The sequence below is a fragment of the Akebia trifoliata genome, chromosome 1 (genome assembly GCF_017979445.1).
Source record: "Akebia trifoliata isolate Shusen 1 chromosome 1, ASM1797944v1, whole genome shotgun sequence".
In the NCBI taxonomy this organism is placed as follows: domain Eukaryota; kingdom Viridiplantae; phylum Streptophyta; class Magnoliopsida; order Ranunculales; family Lardizabalaceae; genus Akebia; species Akebia trifoliata.
In genome coordinates, this window is record NC_141375.1 from 29900193 (window position 1) to 29915875 (window position 15683).

Consider the following 15683-nt stretch of genomic DNA (forward strand, 5'->3'; position numbering starts at 1 on the left):
AGTGTCACTTCTTTGCTAAAAGTCATATTAATTGGGATGTTTCAAGTAAAAGTTGGTGTGGAAGTAGAAGCTCTCGACCAAACAAAGGCATTTGTTTGCTCTTTATTCATGAAAGATCTTCAGAGATGCTTACTTTTAACCTAGAAACATCACACGTTTGGCTAACAACAAATCTTTGGGATAAGACTTATAATGGTGATGATCAGTTACTTGGCAATTGGGAGAGAAACTTGTGTTTTAGGTGTTGTTAATGCTACCCACTTTTAGAGGCGAACTTTGGCTTAAGTTTGACACAACAATAGAACACCCTGCAGTGCATTTGCAAGATCAGAAAAAGATAGCAAGCATGGCATGTAAAAAAAGCTGTGTATAGCTTTTAAGCCAAGCATCTCAAGTAGGGAAATATTTACATGCAGATTCAACCCATGCTGGACACTACTAAAGCACTAAAAGTTCTGTAAAGGGTGCTGAGAAAACGTGATTGGGGATATGTGAACTGAGTGATGGGGGGACAGATTCATTTAAGCTGCATCTGCAAATCCAACCCTCATATTGCCATAGTCGAATACCGTATGGTACTGCCCCATGAAAACATCTCCCAAGATCCTACAATATATAACCATCATTAGTTACAACATAGAAAACCATCAAACGGCATTCAACCACCCATCCGGATGCCATCACCAACCGTTACACAAAATAAATTAAACAAAATCGAAGGAAAAATAGGAAGGAGAAACGGTACCATAGAGGTCCGCGAGGAGGAGGTATATCCAAAGCTGTAAATCCGCTAATGCACTGGACCGCATCTCCTTCGCCCACCTTGAGAATGTACTGATCACCACAAAAACGAAAAACATCACAGCACCAAGGGGTCAATCAATGATTGTTATTATAATGGAAGTATTTAACAAAAAATTCATTTATTTAGGATAATGTTATACCTGATCTGGGCTGAGGTCAAATACTCTATCTCCAATGGTAAATGAAATGTTGGGCATGGAAGAAAGACTACTACAGTCGACTGCCGATTCTCCCATTGGACTAGGCAGACGCTCACAGAGCTGCAACCACAGCTGAGGACATGAGATGCTGCACAAGCAACAACCTAATTTGAAATACAAAGCTATAATGAAATGCAAACGCTACTCCACCTCATTGATGTAGTTCAATATAAGATCTTGTGTCTTATTATGTTTAAGCTGATTTTGCATCCATACAACTGTCATCTCACAAACAGAGCACATGGAATCATCAGACAAATCACCAGCTGACTTGCCGACATTCTTGTCATCCACTACACTCTTGATGCCAGTACTGCACAAGATGAATCCACAAAACACAATAAGTTGGTTCAAATACAATGTCACAAAATACTGACAGATGAAAATAACCGATGTAAAGTTAATAAAATACAGGTTTGTTCTAACCTAACACCTTGAGTCCCATCAAAGGTACACAAACCAATTTGAGAGCAGATCTTCTTTGGTTGTGTCTGTAAGTTAACAGTCAAACAAAAAAAATCAATTCTCAGTAAAAGATTCCTTAGCAGATGGTAGGTGGTGATATGGTGGAAAAATAACTTTAGTGTATACCTCTGATAACAACAAATCCAATATCATTTGCCCATATTGTGCAACAACCGACTTGCACTCCTGGCTGACAACCCCAGTGGCCCCAATGGCTTGATTGATTTCCGTGATAATTGTCTGAAAAATGACAAATTGGAGAATAATAGCATCAGAAGTCAAACTCCAAACCATGACTAGTATGGAAGATAGTCATCTGTTTGTTGTATAAACGTATTTTAAGAACTGAGAAACATAACAACCCAAAATCAATAGCAGGGATAGCACATTTCTTTTAATTTAATAAAGTGTAAATCAGCTGACACTTGGGCCGCTTAATTTGAGCATGCCCAAACCATCTCGGTCAACTTTCTCTTATTGCTTATTGGAGCTACTCCTACATTTTCTCAAACGTGTTCATTTCTAATTTTATCTTCCTAATCTTTCAACTCATCCTTCTCAACATCTCCATCTTTGTAACACCCAGTTTATTAATATGTTGCTTTGTGACTGTCCAACATTTAGTTTCATAAAGCGTAACTGGTCTAACTACCATTTGATAAAATTTTCCTTTTAACTTGATTGTTATGTTACAAAGTACTGCAGTTGCGCACCTTCACTTTAACCATCCAGCTTTGATTCTATGGAGACATCTCTCCCAACCTTTCCATTCCTACGTATAATAGACCCAATATATATATATATATATATATATATATATATATATATATTTAAAGTAATGAGGAAGCTCTTATATCAAATATGACATAGGGCTGTGATGAATAAGTAAAACAAAAGAAGATGGAGATATTGAAGAGGGGATACAAAGTGGAAACACTCCAAGAAGGCTCGTAGTTAAAATAAGAAAAAACCTTTTAGGAATTTAATGTATGGAATCTTCGCTACCCACTTGCAAGGCTTCATAACTCAAGCAACAGCTGGTTATTGCAGTTGCAAATAAGAAAACAAATACTTTAATTCTATTCCCTAGATAAAGAGTAGGGCAGAGTATATATAGAGGACTGGAAGACTTTGACTTTGAGAATAAAAAACTACTTCTCTAAACTTATGTAAAGACACTTAAAGAGTATAGAAATTACTAAAACTCCTCCAAAAAAATGCATAAACTAATATAACAACATCATCGTTTTTGTACTAATATCATCGCAATTTCTTTTTTTTTATATAGGTACTAATATCATCATTGTTCTTTGCCATCTTTGTATTTCCAGCCATAATGATCAAATAAACCTTCTATCCGTACCAAAATAAAGCATCCAAACTCTTTTTGGCACATAAAATTATGGCCTCAGAAAAAAGTGACATAATTGAACTGCATCAAAGAGGAAACCTAAAATAATGCGGGACGTAACCGATGATGAGAATTATTACAATTTTATTTCGTCAGTGACGAAATCTTCCCAACCGAGGAGAATTGATGGGGGACATCAAATCTTTAATAGCAGATTTTAGTTTTTATTTAGATTTCTGTTTTAGGACTTTATTCTCATGTTTTTTGGGCTTATTTTGATGTTTTATTGGCCCGTGATCTTAGTATAATATTTAGAGGCAGTTTAGTAACTTTACTTTGTTTTTTATTTTAGTTTATTAGGATTTGAAAATTATGAGAGAAAAAGTTACGAAAATTACGTTTATTTATTTAAAATTTTAGTTTGACTACGATTCTTGATTTATTTTCTTTATATAGATTGTATTAGGATTTTTTTTGTTAATGAAAAACGAAGAATTTTGATTAATAAAGAATGAGTTTCTTTAATGGAATTAAGTGAGTTCTCTATCATTCTTGTCATGATTCCAAGGTTCTATCTTTCTATCTATTTCTTCTAATATTTATTATTCATTCTTATTCTTTTATTTTTCTTGATTTTCCTTTAATTCCTTGTTCTTGATTCTTTAAACCCCTTTTCTTGATTCTTGATTCTTGATACTTGAAATCTACAAACTTCAACCCTTAATCCTTTTCCCATTCTCTTTAACCCTTATTTTATTAATTTCTTTTCCAAATCTAATCCAAATACCCCAAACCTTCCCCTAATCATAATTTCAAAATGTTGTAATTGGAAAACTGTGTTTTACATTTCAACATATAGCCAATTGGGATTTTGGAATCCTTTAACTATTGTCGCCCAAATCCTTAACCCAATTCCAAAATCATCCCCAATCAGATTTCTCTAAACCCCCATATTTTCTTATCTCCCCTCATTGTCTTATGGAAAAAAAAAATGGAAGGAAGAATGCTAAAACACAATAAAAATTATACATCAATATTCCTCTGAAATGACGTTAAGGGTATCAGTTGCAAACATCCAACATATCTTGCAAGACTCAAGGAAAAGAAACACTCATCATGGATGATTAATATCTAAAATGTTGGCACATACCGTAGGCCCCGCCAACAAAGATGTTCCCGAATCAGCAATTGCTGCACAACCGCCACTGCAGAATCCTGCAAGTCGATTCACTCATCTCAGACCACAAGAAGAAATTGAAGATCTAACCATAGGAGGTAGTTTCCTATTCAGGAAAAAGATTATTCCCTTAATTACCAGAAGTTTGGCCATCAATGAGGACATCGCCCATATCAAACTGACATCAGAAATTCAAGTACAGAAAAAATTTAGACAAATAAAATAACTAATGTGTATATGTGTAGTATAACTTGTAGCACAACAAAAGTACAAAATTTGATGGACCAACCTGCCAATAGCCTTTCTGGGTCACAGGAACATATGTGTGCTCACCCTTGAAATGATTGGGATCAACGCCTCCAAACACAATCTCCCCCCCTTCTTCTTCCTCTACATTTCGGTTAAACCAAAATGAGAAAACAGGTTCTTTTGCAAGACCTTGGTTCACCATGTTGTACCTGTCACAGTTATAAGTTTATCTGTTCACATCACCAATTCATGAATTGATTAAAAGCTACTAGTCTAACTGAACAACTAATGCCTGGAAGAAAAAAAAAAGTTCAGTCCTCACAGCTTCGCATTTCCATTATAGCATGCAATTTTGGTCATAAACCATCATCATATTAATGGCAAAGATGTCCCTTGCTTACCACACAGGGACAGCATTCCCAACAGAGATCTCCTGAAATCCTAGTCCAAGAATGCCATCAAACTTAGCTACCAAAAATGTGAGACCTGGCTCTTTAGTTGCCTCGATAAACTCCTGAAAAAGAAGACCACTATGAGTACAGGAAAACACTCAAAACAGTATGGGATTGACCATGTGAATATATTAATTCTGAAATTCACCTGATTCTTGACAACAAGGTCACCAACTTTAACATGGTCTTCGCTAAAGAAACCAGAAATAGCTCCAGTCCCATAGTGAATTGCAGCAGATTTTCCTGAATAAATTATGGAAGCAGACCATTATTAAGCTACACTTATCCAAAATAATTTCATGAACAGGTTAGGGGGTTGTTCTTGATACTGAAGTGAAATCCACCAAAAAAAATGGTAAATACAGTGATCCAAGATGCAATTTTCACATCAAATAATGCATTTTGACACTCTAAATCAGCTAACAAGCAAAATATTGGAAAATGAACCCTGTGTCGGAAAATATTAGCAGCTCTAAAAAACAAGAAGAACTAGTAGATGCCAAAGAAACACATATTTGGTCAAATACACTTATTCTAACCAAGACAAACCAATAACTCCGCCCATATACTGTTTCTTGGAGACTACATGTTAGTCCCAAGTCTGGATAAGGAAGAAGATTATTAGACACCTTCTAACATGAATCTTGATCCTTTATTTTATTCATAGTTCATGCTTTGGGCGTTCCCTAGTGAATACACTTGGATTAACAGAAGAAGTGGCCTTAAATACAATTGAATGGAGGAATATATCCCATTCAGCTAACCCCAAAATTTTGTATGTAGACTATGACGATTAATTGGCCTAGTGAGAAGATACAAACCATTCTTCTTGTAGGTGCTAGAACGGACAGACTTGTACTTGGAATGGAGATAGCAAGGCACCTGAGTCCAAATGCAATATCATTATATTACTCTCTTCTCCAATAAGCCCAACAAAAATTCCAACGAAAACAAAAGCTCCAACCCAACAAGGAAACTCACCGAGAAATAGCACTTTGAAGAGGGCACCCACAGATTAGAGCTGCCAGTGTCAAATATCACAATGAACTTCTGAGGTGGGGTGCCTACACCAATCTCACCGAAATACTGTGCATCCATGTAGTTCTTCAAAGATACAATATCAGTGTCCTCAGAGTCTCTGAGGTTACCGCGGAAACCAAATTTCCGAATGGAAGCTCTCAAAGACTCTCCTTCCTTGGACTCAAGTTTAGCAGCGAGTAGGTCATTTGGACTCAATGTCCTCTTCTTCAGTCCAATTCTAACCAACCCATCATTTGACAAGGAAAAAACAGGAGAAAACAAAAGAAACGAAAGGAAAATAGCTACCACGATGGCTTTGCATTTGGTTCCCATGTTACCTGTAAGTCCACAAATGAAAATTATTGTTTAAAGATCATGGAGAGCTTGAAATAAGTAAAAATCGATGCATAAGTATTAAAGCCTGTCCGAGGACAATTTCTGAACTAATTAGATGAAGAAAGCTCTTAAAAGTAATCCATGTTTTGCATGAAAATGACAATCCTATTAACAGATTATCAAATGATAACATCAAAACTACAAGATTATTCAACTTTTATTGGAGAACCAGCCCGGATTACAACTTAATACTCAGATATTAGAGAATTCTGAACCTTTAATTCATGAGAAACTCAGAAATGAAATAACAAAACCAATAGAAAACACATACTGCACGAAGAGATGTAAAGGCTTGTTGAGAATTGGATCGTTATTTTTTTTATCCAAATGAAAATAAAAGATATTTCTGCTCAGAAGATTTCTTAAAAATCTCTTCTTTTTTGGCAGAAAATATGGTGATCCAAAAAAAAAGCCCTAAAACTTTCCAAGTAAAATACCATCCTTAAATAACAGAAACAAAATCAAAACTAAAGACAGAAAAATCTCCATTAGTGAAGAAACTCTTCAAAATTAAACCAAACAAACTGAAATTTTTTACTAAAGAAAAGTATTTCTCACAATAAAAAACCAGTAACATGACCATATTATAGGCATATACAGTCGAAATTTACAATTTAAAAGAAAAAAAAAAGTTCAGAAGTGAAGAAATCTAAAGAAAATCTCTTAGGTTCCAGTCCAAATAATCACATTTATCGATAAGACAGAGAACAGAGACGCAAAACCCAACGGTTTCAATGAAATTAACCCAAAAAAAAAAAAAAAAAACAGAGAGAGAGAAGAAAAAAGAAGCACGAAGATCATCGAAAGAGAGATTGAAACAAAAATCATCGAAGAACAAAATCAATGAAATGTACATTCAATAATCTGAGGAAACAAAAGAGAATCAGAGATTACCTAACTATCGAGAGGAACTATTCCAAGCCAGAGCAGACGAAGAGAGCGAGAAAAAAAAATCCAAAGTTGAGAGAGAGGGAGATAGAGACTAAAAAACTGCCTTTCGGTTTCAGACCTCCACAGCTATCAACTACCTATTTTTGGGCTGGTTTCGTCACTTTCTGTTTTAAATCGTAGCCCTCCAATCTCTTGATCCCAGATCTGACCGTCAATGAAGGACAACCCCTTTGCCCACTTCCGAAGGAAAGAATCTTGTTACGAGTTCCGATTCGATATTTTGCGAGATAGCTATTTATATAACTTCATCGATTTGCAAATCGCAACAGTATCTCAATGGGCTAGGCCGTGGCCCAGTTATACAAAACATCAATTGTCGGTTTCAGACAAACAAAATCACCTTCGTCAAAGCCCATCCCAGCCCATAAGTAATAGGACCTATTAATGGACAAGTCAAGATTGCCCACAAAATTGTCTTATATAGCCCTGTTTGTTTGCACCGTAGACAAACACAAATAGAAATGCTTACGTTTGTTTGTGGGATGTGGGTGTTTGGATGATAAAATTCTGGTGGATCCCACCGTAAAGTAATACAAAATTTAATTAAAATTACAACGAAATCTCCGAAAAGTATTGCAGAGAAAATACCACCACAAAAATTTACGTTATGTTAAGTTTTTTCTATTTCTCTCTCTCTAATTTCTTGAACCTCTCTCTTTCTCCGCTCTCTCTGACTTTTTCCAACTTTTTAAACATTATCCAACGTTAATATAATTATTATTTAAACAAAAAATCGTGAGATAGAATCTTACTTGGAGCTAGTTTCTATTTATATTTTAAAATTACAAAAATAAAAATAATAAAAAATGATTTTTTAAATATTGACATTTTTTAAATATAATAAAAATAAGGGATAAAATCGTACCTCATCAATTTATATTTATTTTTTATAAACTAAAAAAAAAATGTTTTTCATTAGATATAGGGTATTAAAATGAGTTTGGGGCGAGACATTAGGCACTATTAGTACTAATATTGACATGTTTGGGGCAATGAGATTTCTTTCCAAAATGAAAAATTAGTAAGTAGAAATTGGTATCATGTAGGAGATGTTTAAGGTAAATTGTAGGTGATTAAAGAAATTTTGGATTTCTATTATAATCCTGATTTAAAGAGAATAGCATTGTATGACCTATATGAAAATGCTTTGTCTATAATTTTTTGATTTGATTTAAAATAATATGTAATTATTTATCCTTTTTTATTTAACTTTAAACAAGGTTTTGAAAAGAAAAATAATTATTTTTTCAATTTTTTTTTTTTTTTTTTACATTTATGTGATAATCAAGCAAACGTAAAATTTTTCATTAGACACAGCCAAGCACTCTAATCACAAAACTATGTAAGTTTAAGTAAATACAAAATTCTACAAACACAAAATTTTGTGTTTGTGACGGTTTACGTTGCAAACAAGCATTATTTCTATATTGAAAAATGCTGAAGTAACATTGAAATTGACATCGTGGGAGACATTGGTGTGCACCGAACCATAGATGCTTCTCACTTGTATCGAGATGCTTCTCTCTCGTATCTTGATGACAAGCATCTATAGTTTTGACACAAATCCACATCAGCAATATCACACACACACACACACAATGTTACTCCATCACGACTCTTCTATATTACATTTTATACACAAAATATAACATAGGTCATTGGGCTGGCCTGCCCGACAGGACATAATCTTAAGCTGGAAACTAGTCCAATAACTAAACAGGCCTGCAGTCTACTAAAATCCAGTCCATCACATGATGGGCTCAAAATGACCCATTAGTAATCCTAGTGCACTTATAACCTGTATCGAGTTGGCTTTTACTTTCTCATGATCTTACCATCTCTCACTTGAAGGGCTCATATAAGTATCATGGTGTTTGGATCCTTAACCCAAGCTCAACTCAAGAGTGAGCTTTCAAAATCGGATTAAGCTCGGGTTAGCCCAAGTTAAGTAAATTTGGGCAGGTTGGGTAGTTTGAGCAGGTTGAGATCATTGAGCAAGTCTAATTTCACTTTCAAATTAGGCAATTTGGGCTGGTTGAACTCATTTTTATCTCTTCAAAATTCATGTACAAAAAAACTATTCATCTTCAAAAATATGTAAAATAATAAAACATATATAATAATAAATTTAAATATAGAAATTTTTTTTAATAAATATATATTTTTTTCCTTAGTTTTACAAATATATTTAGGAAGATAAATATTTTTTTTAATAATATTTATATGTAAATATATAGAATCATATTCAGGTTGAGTTGGATTGTCCGGAACCTCAACCTGAGTTCAATTAGGGTTGAGATTTCTAAGTCTAAGCTCAACTCATTTTCCATATAATTCAATGCAGGCTCACCCATCAATCAGGCTGAATTCAAGTTAGCCCACCCAAGTTGCAACCCTATCTTATGGTTCTAATTGTATTCAAGGTTGAGATCCAACCTCAAGATCTTATTAATTTCTAAATAAAAAGTTTGGAAAATCAATACCTTACGATTGCCGTCAAAAAGAACACAAGCAAAATTAGGAAGACGAAGAAATAGGTCATCGTAATGAACTGAAACCTATGAGCGAAGAGGGATTATAAAAATTAAAATGACAGTTTTTTCTATTGGGATGCAACCAACCAATAGTCGCTGCCTACTTTTTTATGTCCAATCAAATTGAGCACAATAATTATCCCTTTTATATATAGGGTCCCGTTCAGCACCAAACATTTTGGCCAACATTTTAGCCAACTATTTTTGTCCTACATGGGTTAGAAGTTTTGGAATGGGCTGATTTTTGGCGAGGATTATCTCTACTGCTAGAAGATCCTCCTCACTAAAAATCAGCCAATTCCAAAATTTCTAACCCCATATTTACAAGTTGAAAAATCGTGGACCGTCCATTTTTTGTAAACCATTTTTTTTAAACCATTTTTTATGGGGTTAGAAGTTTTGGAATGGGCTGATTTTTGGTGAGGATGATCTCCTCACTATAGCGATCATCCTCACCAAAAATCAGCCTAATCCAAAACTTCTAACCCATGTTGGACAAAACATGTAGGGTAAAGTATAGGGTAAAGCGTAGGGTGTTGAATGGGACCCTTATATATATATATATATATATACATTCAAATTCGGCACTTAAAATAGATCATGCACGTGAATCACATTTATCGTGGAGGACAATTTAGTTAAGTGGGAGCATTTTTAAAACATTTTGATTTATTAGGAATACAACTACCAAATTGCTTAATTATCAACGTTTAACTGAAAAATGACCTATAATAGTCTGATCTATTATGACAAGAGGGCAAATAAAGGTAATTTTAATATTTATAAAGAATATTTTTGGTAGTTGAGCATCAAATGCTCTGCTAATTCAAAATAATGTAGACATGCGTTTGATAGTTGAAAATTTTATTTATCGAATTTCAAAAATTTATCAAAATTTGAGAACGATCAACATGAAAGAGTTGGCCTCCAATATTTTCATCCCATGCCTACTACTTGGTAGCTGCACATGTAAAGGTCCCCTTAAATTGTAACTTTCCTTTCCTATTCATGGGAAATGATAAAGATGTCCTTATAACTAAAGTCTACTACAGGTCAGCTTCAAAATTTTGAAGGAACCCTCTTCGTTACAAGACACATGGCATTTTAAATTTATTTCATGCCCTATATTTCTACTAAAATTTTAAATACCATCAGAAACGTCATCTGATATCCACTGGAGAGAGTTTCTTCAAAATTTTGAAACGGCCTGCCTGCTTCAAAGTTTTCTCCTTAAGATGTGCATGATGTAAAAGCATGTAAATGCCCCAAGTGCTAGAACATGCCTTGACAAATGACAGACTCGAAATATTTTCAAACAACGTACATTAACCCAGCATCGTCATGGTTAGGAATTAGGATACATCTCGTACGCTAGAAGGCGTCAATGAAGACTCCTTCACATGACATACGTACTTTTGACCTTTAGTACCCTAGCCACCCATCCCCACTTGTACTCCACATGACTATCAATATCGTGTTCTCTCCTACACCACCAAGATCAATTGTGCCATAATCAACTGAATGGACGACAATTGATAGGTGGCTGGCCCATGTTACTTGACAAATGAGGAATTAAGCATCAATGAATTACATTTTTTTTTCTCAAAATTTGAATTTTCCAACAATTGGGATCATTAAGATCACAAAGTTTCATTGAGATTTGGTGGTAGATCCACTTGGTGGTGGAGTGGGGACCCATATCTTTAAGACCTCTTGAGCTAGCATTCTCCGTGATGACTCCATTTAATTGAAAAGGCCTTCCACGCGAAGCAATTGAGCTAATAATTTAAACGCGTTTCCAAGAGATATTGACCACGTCAAACTAATTGCAGGTCAAAGTAGAATCTTAGTTGTCCAATAAAATGTACTTCCACGTTTGAGGCTCTCTATCCAAAATGATAGAAAATTATTCTTAGAGATTCAAATAAAATATCCGCACGAATCTCTAAGAAAATTAAGTGATAAAATATGGCCGACGTAAGTCATTAAATAAAAACAAGAAACAAATACATTAATCTCAAGATATTGGCTTTTTTCTTTGCCGTGTAAATTCTGGATCTGATCCAAATAGAACAATTTGCGTGTCAAACAAATCCTCTCTTCTTTTTCAACTACTTCTCAAAGTCGGTTTTATTGACCGCCTTTGAACGAATATTCCAAAACCCAAAGAATAATTCTATTACTCTCTTTCTTTGTCTTTTTATTTGAGAATTTTGGACACATTCAAGTCCAGGACCAAACAAATAAAATAAGCTGACACGAAATGTATGTGTATTATTAACAGACAATTTAGATCAAATTATTCAATTAATAAAAACAAAAACAAAAAAAAAAAAGTAAAAAGAATGAAAAATTGTGTTTCTTTCCCTTCCCCACAACAAAAAAAAAACTGAACATGTATAATAATCCCACTTTTTTTGGGGGGGAAATTAAAAAAAAAAAAAACTAAAACAAAATTATGAACTACACTTAATTATGATCTCCCCCACAATTTAACTGTTCATTTGTTGTTATTGCTATTGGTGGTGTTGGCACTACTGTTATTGTTGGTATTGGCATTGTTGTTGTTGTTTGTTTGATGAGTGCCGCCGATTATTGATGAAATTGCCGCTGCTAGAGCTGCTGTGAAGTTTGGATCAGCAGTGATGGCAGCTGTTGCCGCACTCACTGTGTCGGCCAATGAGGGTTGTGGTGGTGGTGGTTGTGGTTGTGGTGGTTGGTGAGCAAATTGAGTTGGGTCTATTTCTTGTGAGAGCTGAAGGCCGGAGAATTTCGATTGATTATATAAAGATTGGCCGAAAACTTGTGGAAGCTGAGGGGCGGGCGTGGATGTAAATGCCTGAGATGGGTTCATGAAGGGGACATGAAATTGAGTTGGTGGCCTTTGGAATTGAAGAGGATTGGGAGTATGGGTAAGGTCCAATGTGACAGTTGGAAAGGGAGCTGAAGCAGAGATCGTGGCGACACTCGACGAACAAGGCAATAGAGTCCTCGTTAAGAAATTCGAGTTCATTAGCCCATCGGCACTCGTCATAGATCCTGAAAGCAGCATAGATGCTGCAGCCGATGTGGTCGATGCCATAGCCATGGCAGCTGGAGGGAGTGGATGATTATGATTGCCCTCATAAGTTGTAATCAATATTGTTCGATCTTCGGCACATCTTTGAACCTGCCCAAAACCATAATTCAATAAGTTTTGTACTAAATTTTAATCCTCTAATTGAACCCATTTTAGTATTTGGACCTAATAGGGAACATACCTGTTTACGAACAGGGCATCCGACTGCCATGGTGCATCGATAGTAAGCTCGAGGACACGGGTTCCCCTTAGCCATCTTTTGCCCATACTTTCTCCATTGGCATCCATCGGTGATCTGAAATTTGATTTGAATTTGACTAATTAGAAAACTAAATCGATAATTTGGGGAAATACTGATGGAATGAATTCGAAATGGATTCATTACTTACCATTGGTGCTTCAGATCGTGCTCGAACTGAGACTCGCGCTTTCCTCATAGTGGCTTCGGTGGATTGCTCAACATTCTTGGAACCATTCAATTTAGGGACTTTGTTAGGACCCCAATTCTCTTCCCTACCAACTCCTCTACCATCGGAGAAATCGCTCTTGTCCTGATCAAAGGGTACAATCTCATTGTTGTTGCCATTCTTTGACACTACTTCTGCATTGTTAGGCGGTGATACAGAGCGATTATGACTTCTTTCTTCAGTAGAAGACTGAGAAACTTCATCGGTTTCAGCTGTCGCCGCAGGACCTAAATCCATGAATTGTCGAGGCACCATTAATCCTACACCGCCTTCTTGTTTCTTCTCCTCAATTTTTCCATCAGTCACCTAAACTCACCAAGTTAATCACTTATATTACTCATAAATTTAAATCAAAATTACAATATTTAACAACTTGGGTATTGTTGTTTTTAAGTTCAATTCAAGCAAATTTACCTCATTTTCTGGGATGATTTCGGGTTTTTGATTTTGTTGTTGCATCATGGTTACAAAATGCATCTGAAGATTGTTATAGTTGTTGTTCACTTGATTTAACATCCCTTTCAACCTCTGATTCTCTTCATTCATCCTCTCAAGCTCAACTTGAAGAACTACCAGCTGAAACAAACACAAATAAATTTGTATTTTTTAAAAGTTAGATAGAACAACACCATTAAACAAAAAAAAATAGACTAAATTAACAAAACCCATTATAGAATTAAAAGGTTTCAATCCCCTTACCTCATTCATTCTTCGCTTATCGTCAACGTTGGTCGATATCCCATCGCTCACCGTAGATTGATCGCTTCCCGTATTAGCAGTGAGAAGGTTTAAACCAGTCTATAATATTTAAAAAAAAAAAAAAAAAAAAAATCAGCTCAATTTAAATTATCAAAATAAAATAATTTAGAAATAAATAAAAATATAGATAACTTACATTAACATCAAAATTGAACCTTGGTGGAGGAACTCCACCATGAGAATTCTCCTTCTTGACATCAATGTTGGAAGAGTTGTTATTATTGGAATCTTGATGTCTGTTTTTATCAGAGAAGAAATCCATCTCATCGACCCGTTTCTCATGGGACGAATTCTGTGTGATTTGATTATCACTACAACTAAGATTCATGGAGAAATCAATACGTGGTTCCATTAAATCGAATTTTCGTTTGAGATTATTTGGTTTCAAAAATGAATTAATGGGAGTTGGCTTGGTTACAAAGAAACCAATAGGATCAGATTCAATAGTGAGTCCTCCTCCTCTGTCCATAAATGAAGAAAACAAAGAAGAAAGAAATTAATTAAGATAGTAAAGAAGAGATAAGAAGAGAAAAGAAGAGAAGAAAGAGATGTGAAGTCTGAAGTTTTTTACAGGTGCAATTGGCTTGCCTATATAAAGGGTTCGGGACGAAGACCAAATACATTGAAATTTTACAGATTTGAGGGAGTGTCGTCAGATGGTGCGTCAGATGGACAGCTGGCAGTAGGACCAGAGTGATGGGAAAAAGAAGAGGGTTCGTTGGTTGGTTCCTTTGTATTTTTTGTCTACTTTTTGTCAAATCTTGGTTTGACGAGTTCTACAAATCCACCGCCCCGATTGGCCCGGCGCATTGCACGTGAGAAGAGTAACATAGTCAACGAATTTAGTGGGTCCCAACTCCTTTTACATTTGACCGGGGCCACTTGGGACTGCCACGTTTTAGATCGTCCCCCATGTACAAAATTGACTCTTTCGACTCAAACCGGTGGGATCGAGTCCTTATTTAGAGTTTGGAGTTATTTGTAATTTCACATCTTACCCTATCTAGCCTATGATCACTTATCCTCTCCAAATAATTTTTTATGTATAGAAAAGTCAATTAGAGATTTCACAGTTTGAGAATGATTAATCGTAAGATGCCATGTGTATTGAAAATCTCTTCAATGTGAGTAATTGTATAAATTAAAGATCCGAATTCTACGAAATTTTGGATTGACTTTGTTGTATATTTTTTCTTTTTCTTTTTTTTTTTAATTTTTTTTATCTTTTTTACTTTTTCAAATTTCATTACCTTATAATTAGGATCACAAAGATCTAATATGTATGCTTGTAAAATTGATTAAGGTCACGTGGCACACTCTAATGTTTATTGTGGAAGCAAGTTATAATTTCTCTTTCAAACTCAAGATCACCATTGCACGACTTGTAATTTTTCATAGACAGACTTTCTTGTCGATTTTTATCTTCTTAAGCAAATCAATGTGGTACTTATCAAATAATCTTCGATATTTAAATTAATAACTCTCAGATAATAATTTCAAATTACAAAAAAAAAAAAAAAAAAAAAAAAAAGGGGTCTTGTATGACAGGTTTCTCCTATAATACTTTCTCTAGAAACAAGAGAGAATCACCTTAAAAAAAAACCCGTCCACTCTCTACTATTCATGGCTGATCTTTTAGAAAAATGACACAAATCAAGACTTCGAAAATGATAAGAAGATATACATTATCAGACCCTAAATATTTAGATCCAATAAGAGTTTGATTCAATACTTATCAAATCAGTTCCGAGCCCGATAATCCTCATCAGATTGGTATCA

The 15683-nt window shown here is 34.9% G+C and overlaps 2 protein-coding genes across 2 annotated transcripts; both read right to left on the minus strand.

Annotated features, from left to right (window-relative positions):
• Nucleotides 1–286: 286 nt before the first annotated feature.
• On the minus strand, nt 287–7163 carry APA1 (aspartic proteinase A1). Its single transcript, XM_086450265.1, has 14 exons — nt 7009–7163; nt 5680–6056; nt 5520–5580; nt 4847–4941; nt 4648–4760; nt 4287–4455; nt 4136–4175; nt 3971–4035; nt 1596–1709; nt 1431–1495; nt 1155–1317; nt 945–1064; nt 746–834; nt 287–606 (listed from the first exon to the last, which is right to left on the minus strand). Exons 2-14 carry the CDS (start codon nt 6049–6051, stop codon nt 522–524), a joined length of 1551 nt encoding a protein of 516 aa, XP_086306391.1. The 5' UTR covers nt 6052–6056; nt 7009–7163; the 3' UTR covers nt 287–521.
• Nucleotides 7164–11610: 4447 nt separating this feature from the next.
• On the minus strand, nt 11611–14476 carry LOC147411607 (putative WRKY transcription factor 31). The gene is made up of 6 exons (XM_086450279.1): nt 14041–14476; nt 13845–13943; nt 13560–13721; nt 13068–13451; nt 12860–12973; nt 11611–12768 (listed from the first exon to the last, which is right to left on the minus strand). Exons 1-6 carry the CDS (start codon nt 14371–14373, stop codon nt 12100–12102), a joined length of 1761 nt encoding a protein of 586 aa, XP_086306405.1. The 5' UTR covers nt 14374–14476; the 3' UTR covers nt 11611–12099.
• Between the last annotated feature and the right edge of the window lie 1207 nt (nt 14477–15683).

Bases quoted from the DNA above. Each gene is read 5' to 3' on its own strand.
- APA1 (XM_086450265.1), bottom strand. From the start codon at position 6,051: ATGGGAACCAAATGCAAAGCCATCGTGGTAGCTATTTTCCTTTCGTTT. The intron at 4,176-4,286 runs GTTGGTCCATCA...TTCTGATGTCAG, and splicing joins CCCAGAAAGGCTATTGGCAG to TTTGATATGGGCGATGTCCT. The intron at 1,710-3,970 runs GTATGTGCCAAC...GTCATTTTTCAG, and splicing joins CTTTGTTGGCGGGGCCTACG to ACAATTATCACGGAAATCAA.
- LOC147411607 (XM_086450279.1), bottom strand. From the start codon at position 14,373: ATGGACAGAGGAGGAGGACTCACTATTGAATCTGATCCTATTGGTTTC. The intron at 13,944-14,040 runs GTAAGTTATCTA...TAAATATTATAG, and splicing joins GGTTCAATTTTGATGTTAAT to ACTGGTTTAAACCTTCTCAC. The intron at 12,769-12,859 runs GTATGTTCCCTA...GGTTTTGGGCAG, and splicing joins GATGCCCTGTTCGTAAACAG to GTTCAAAGATGTGCCGAAGA.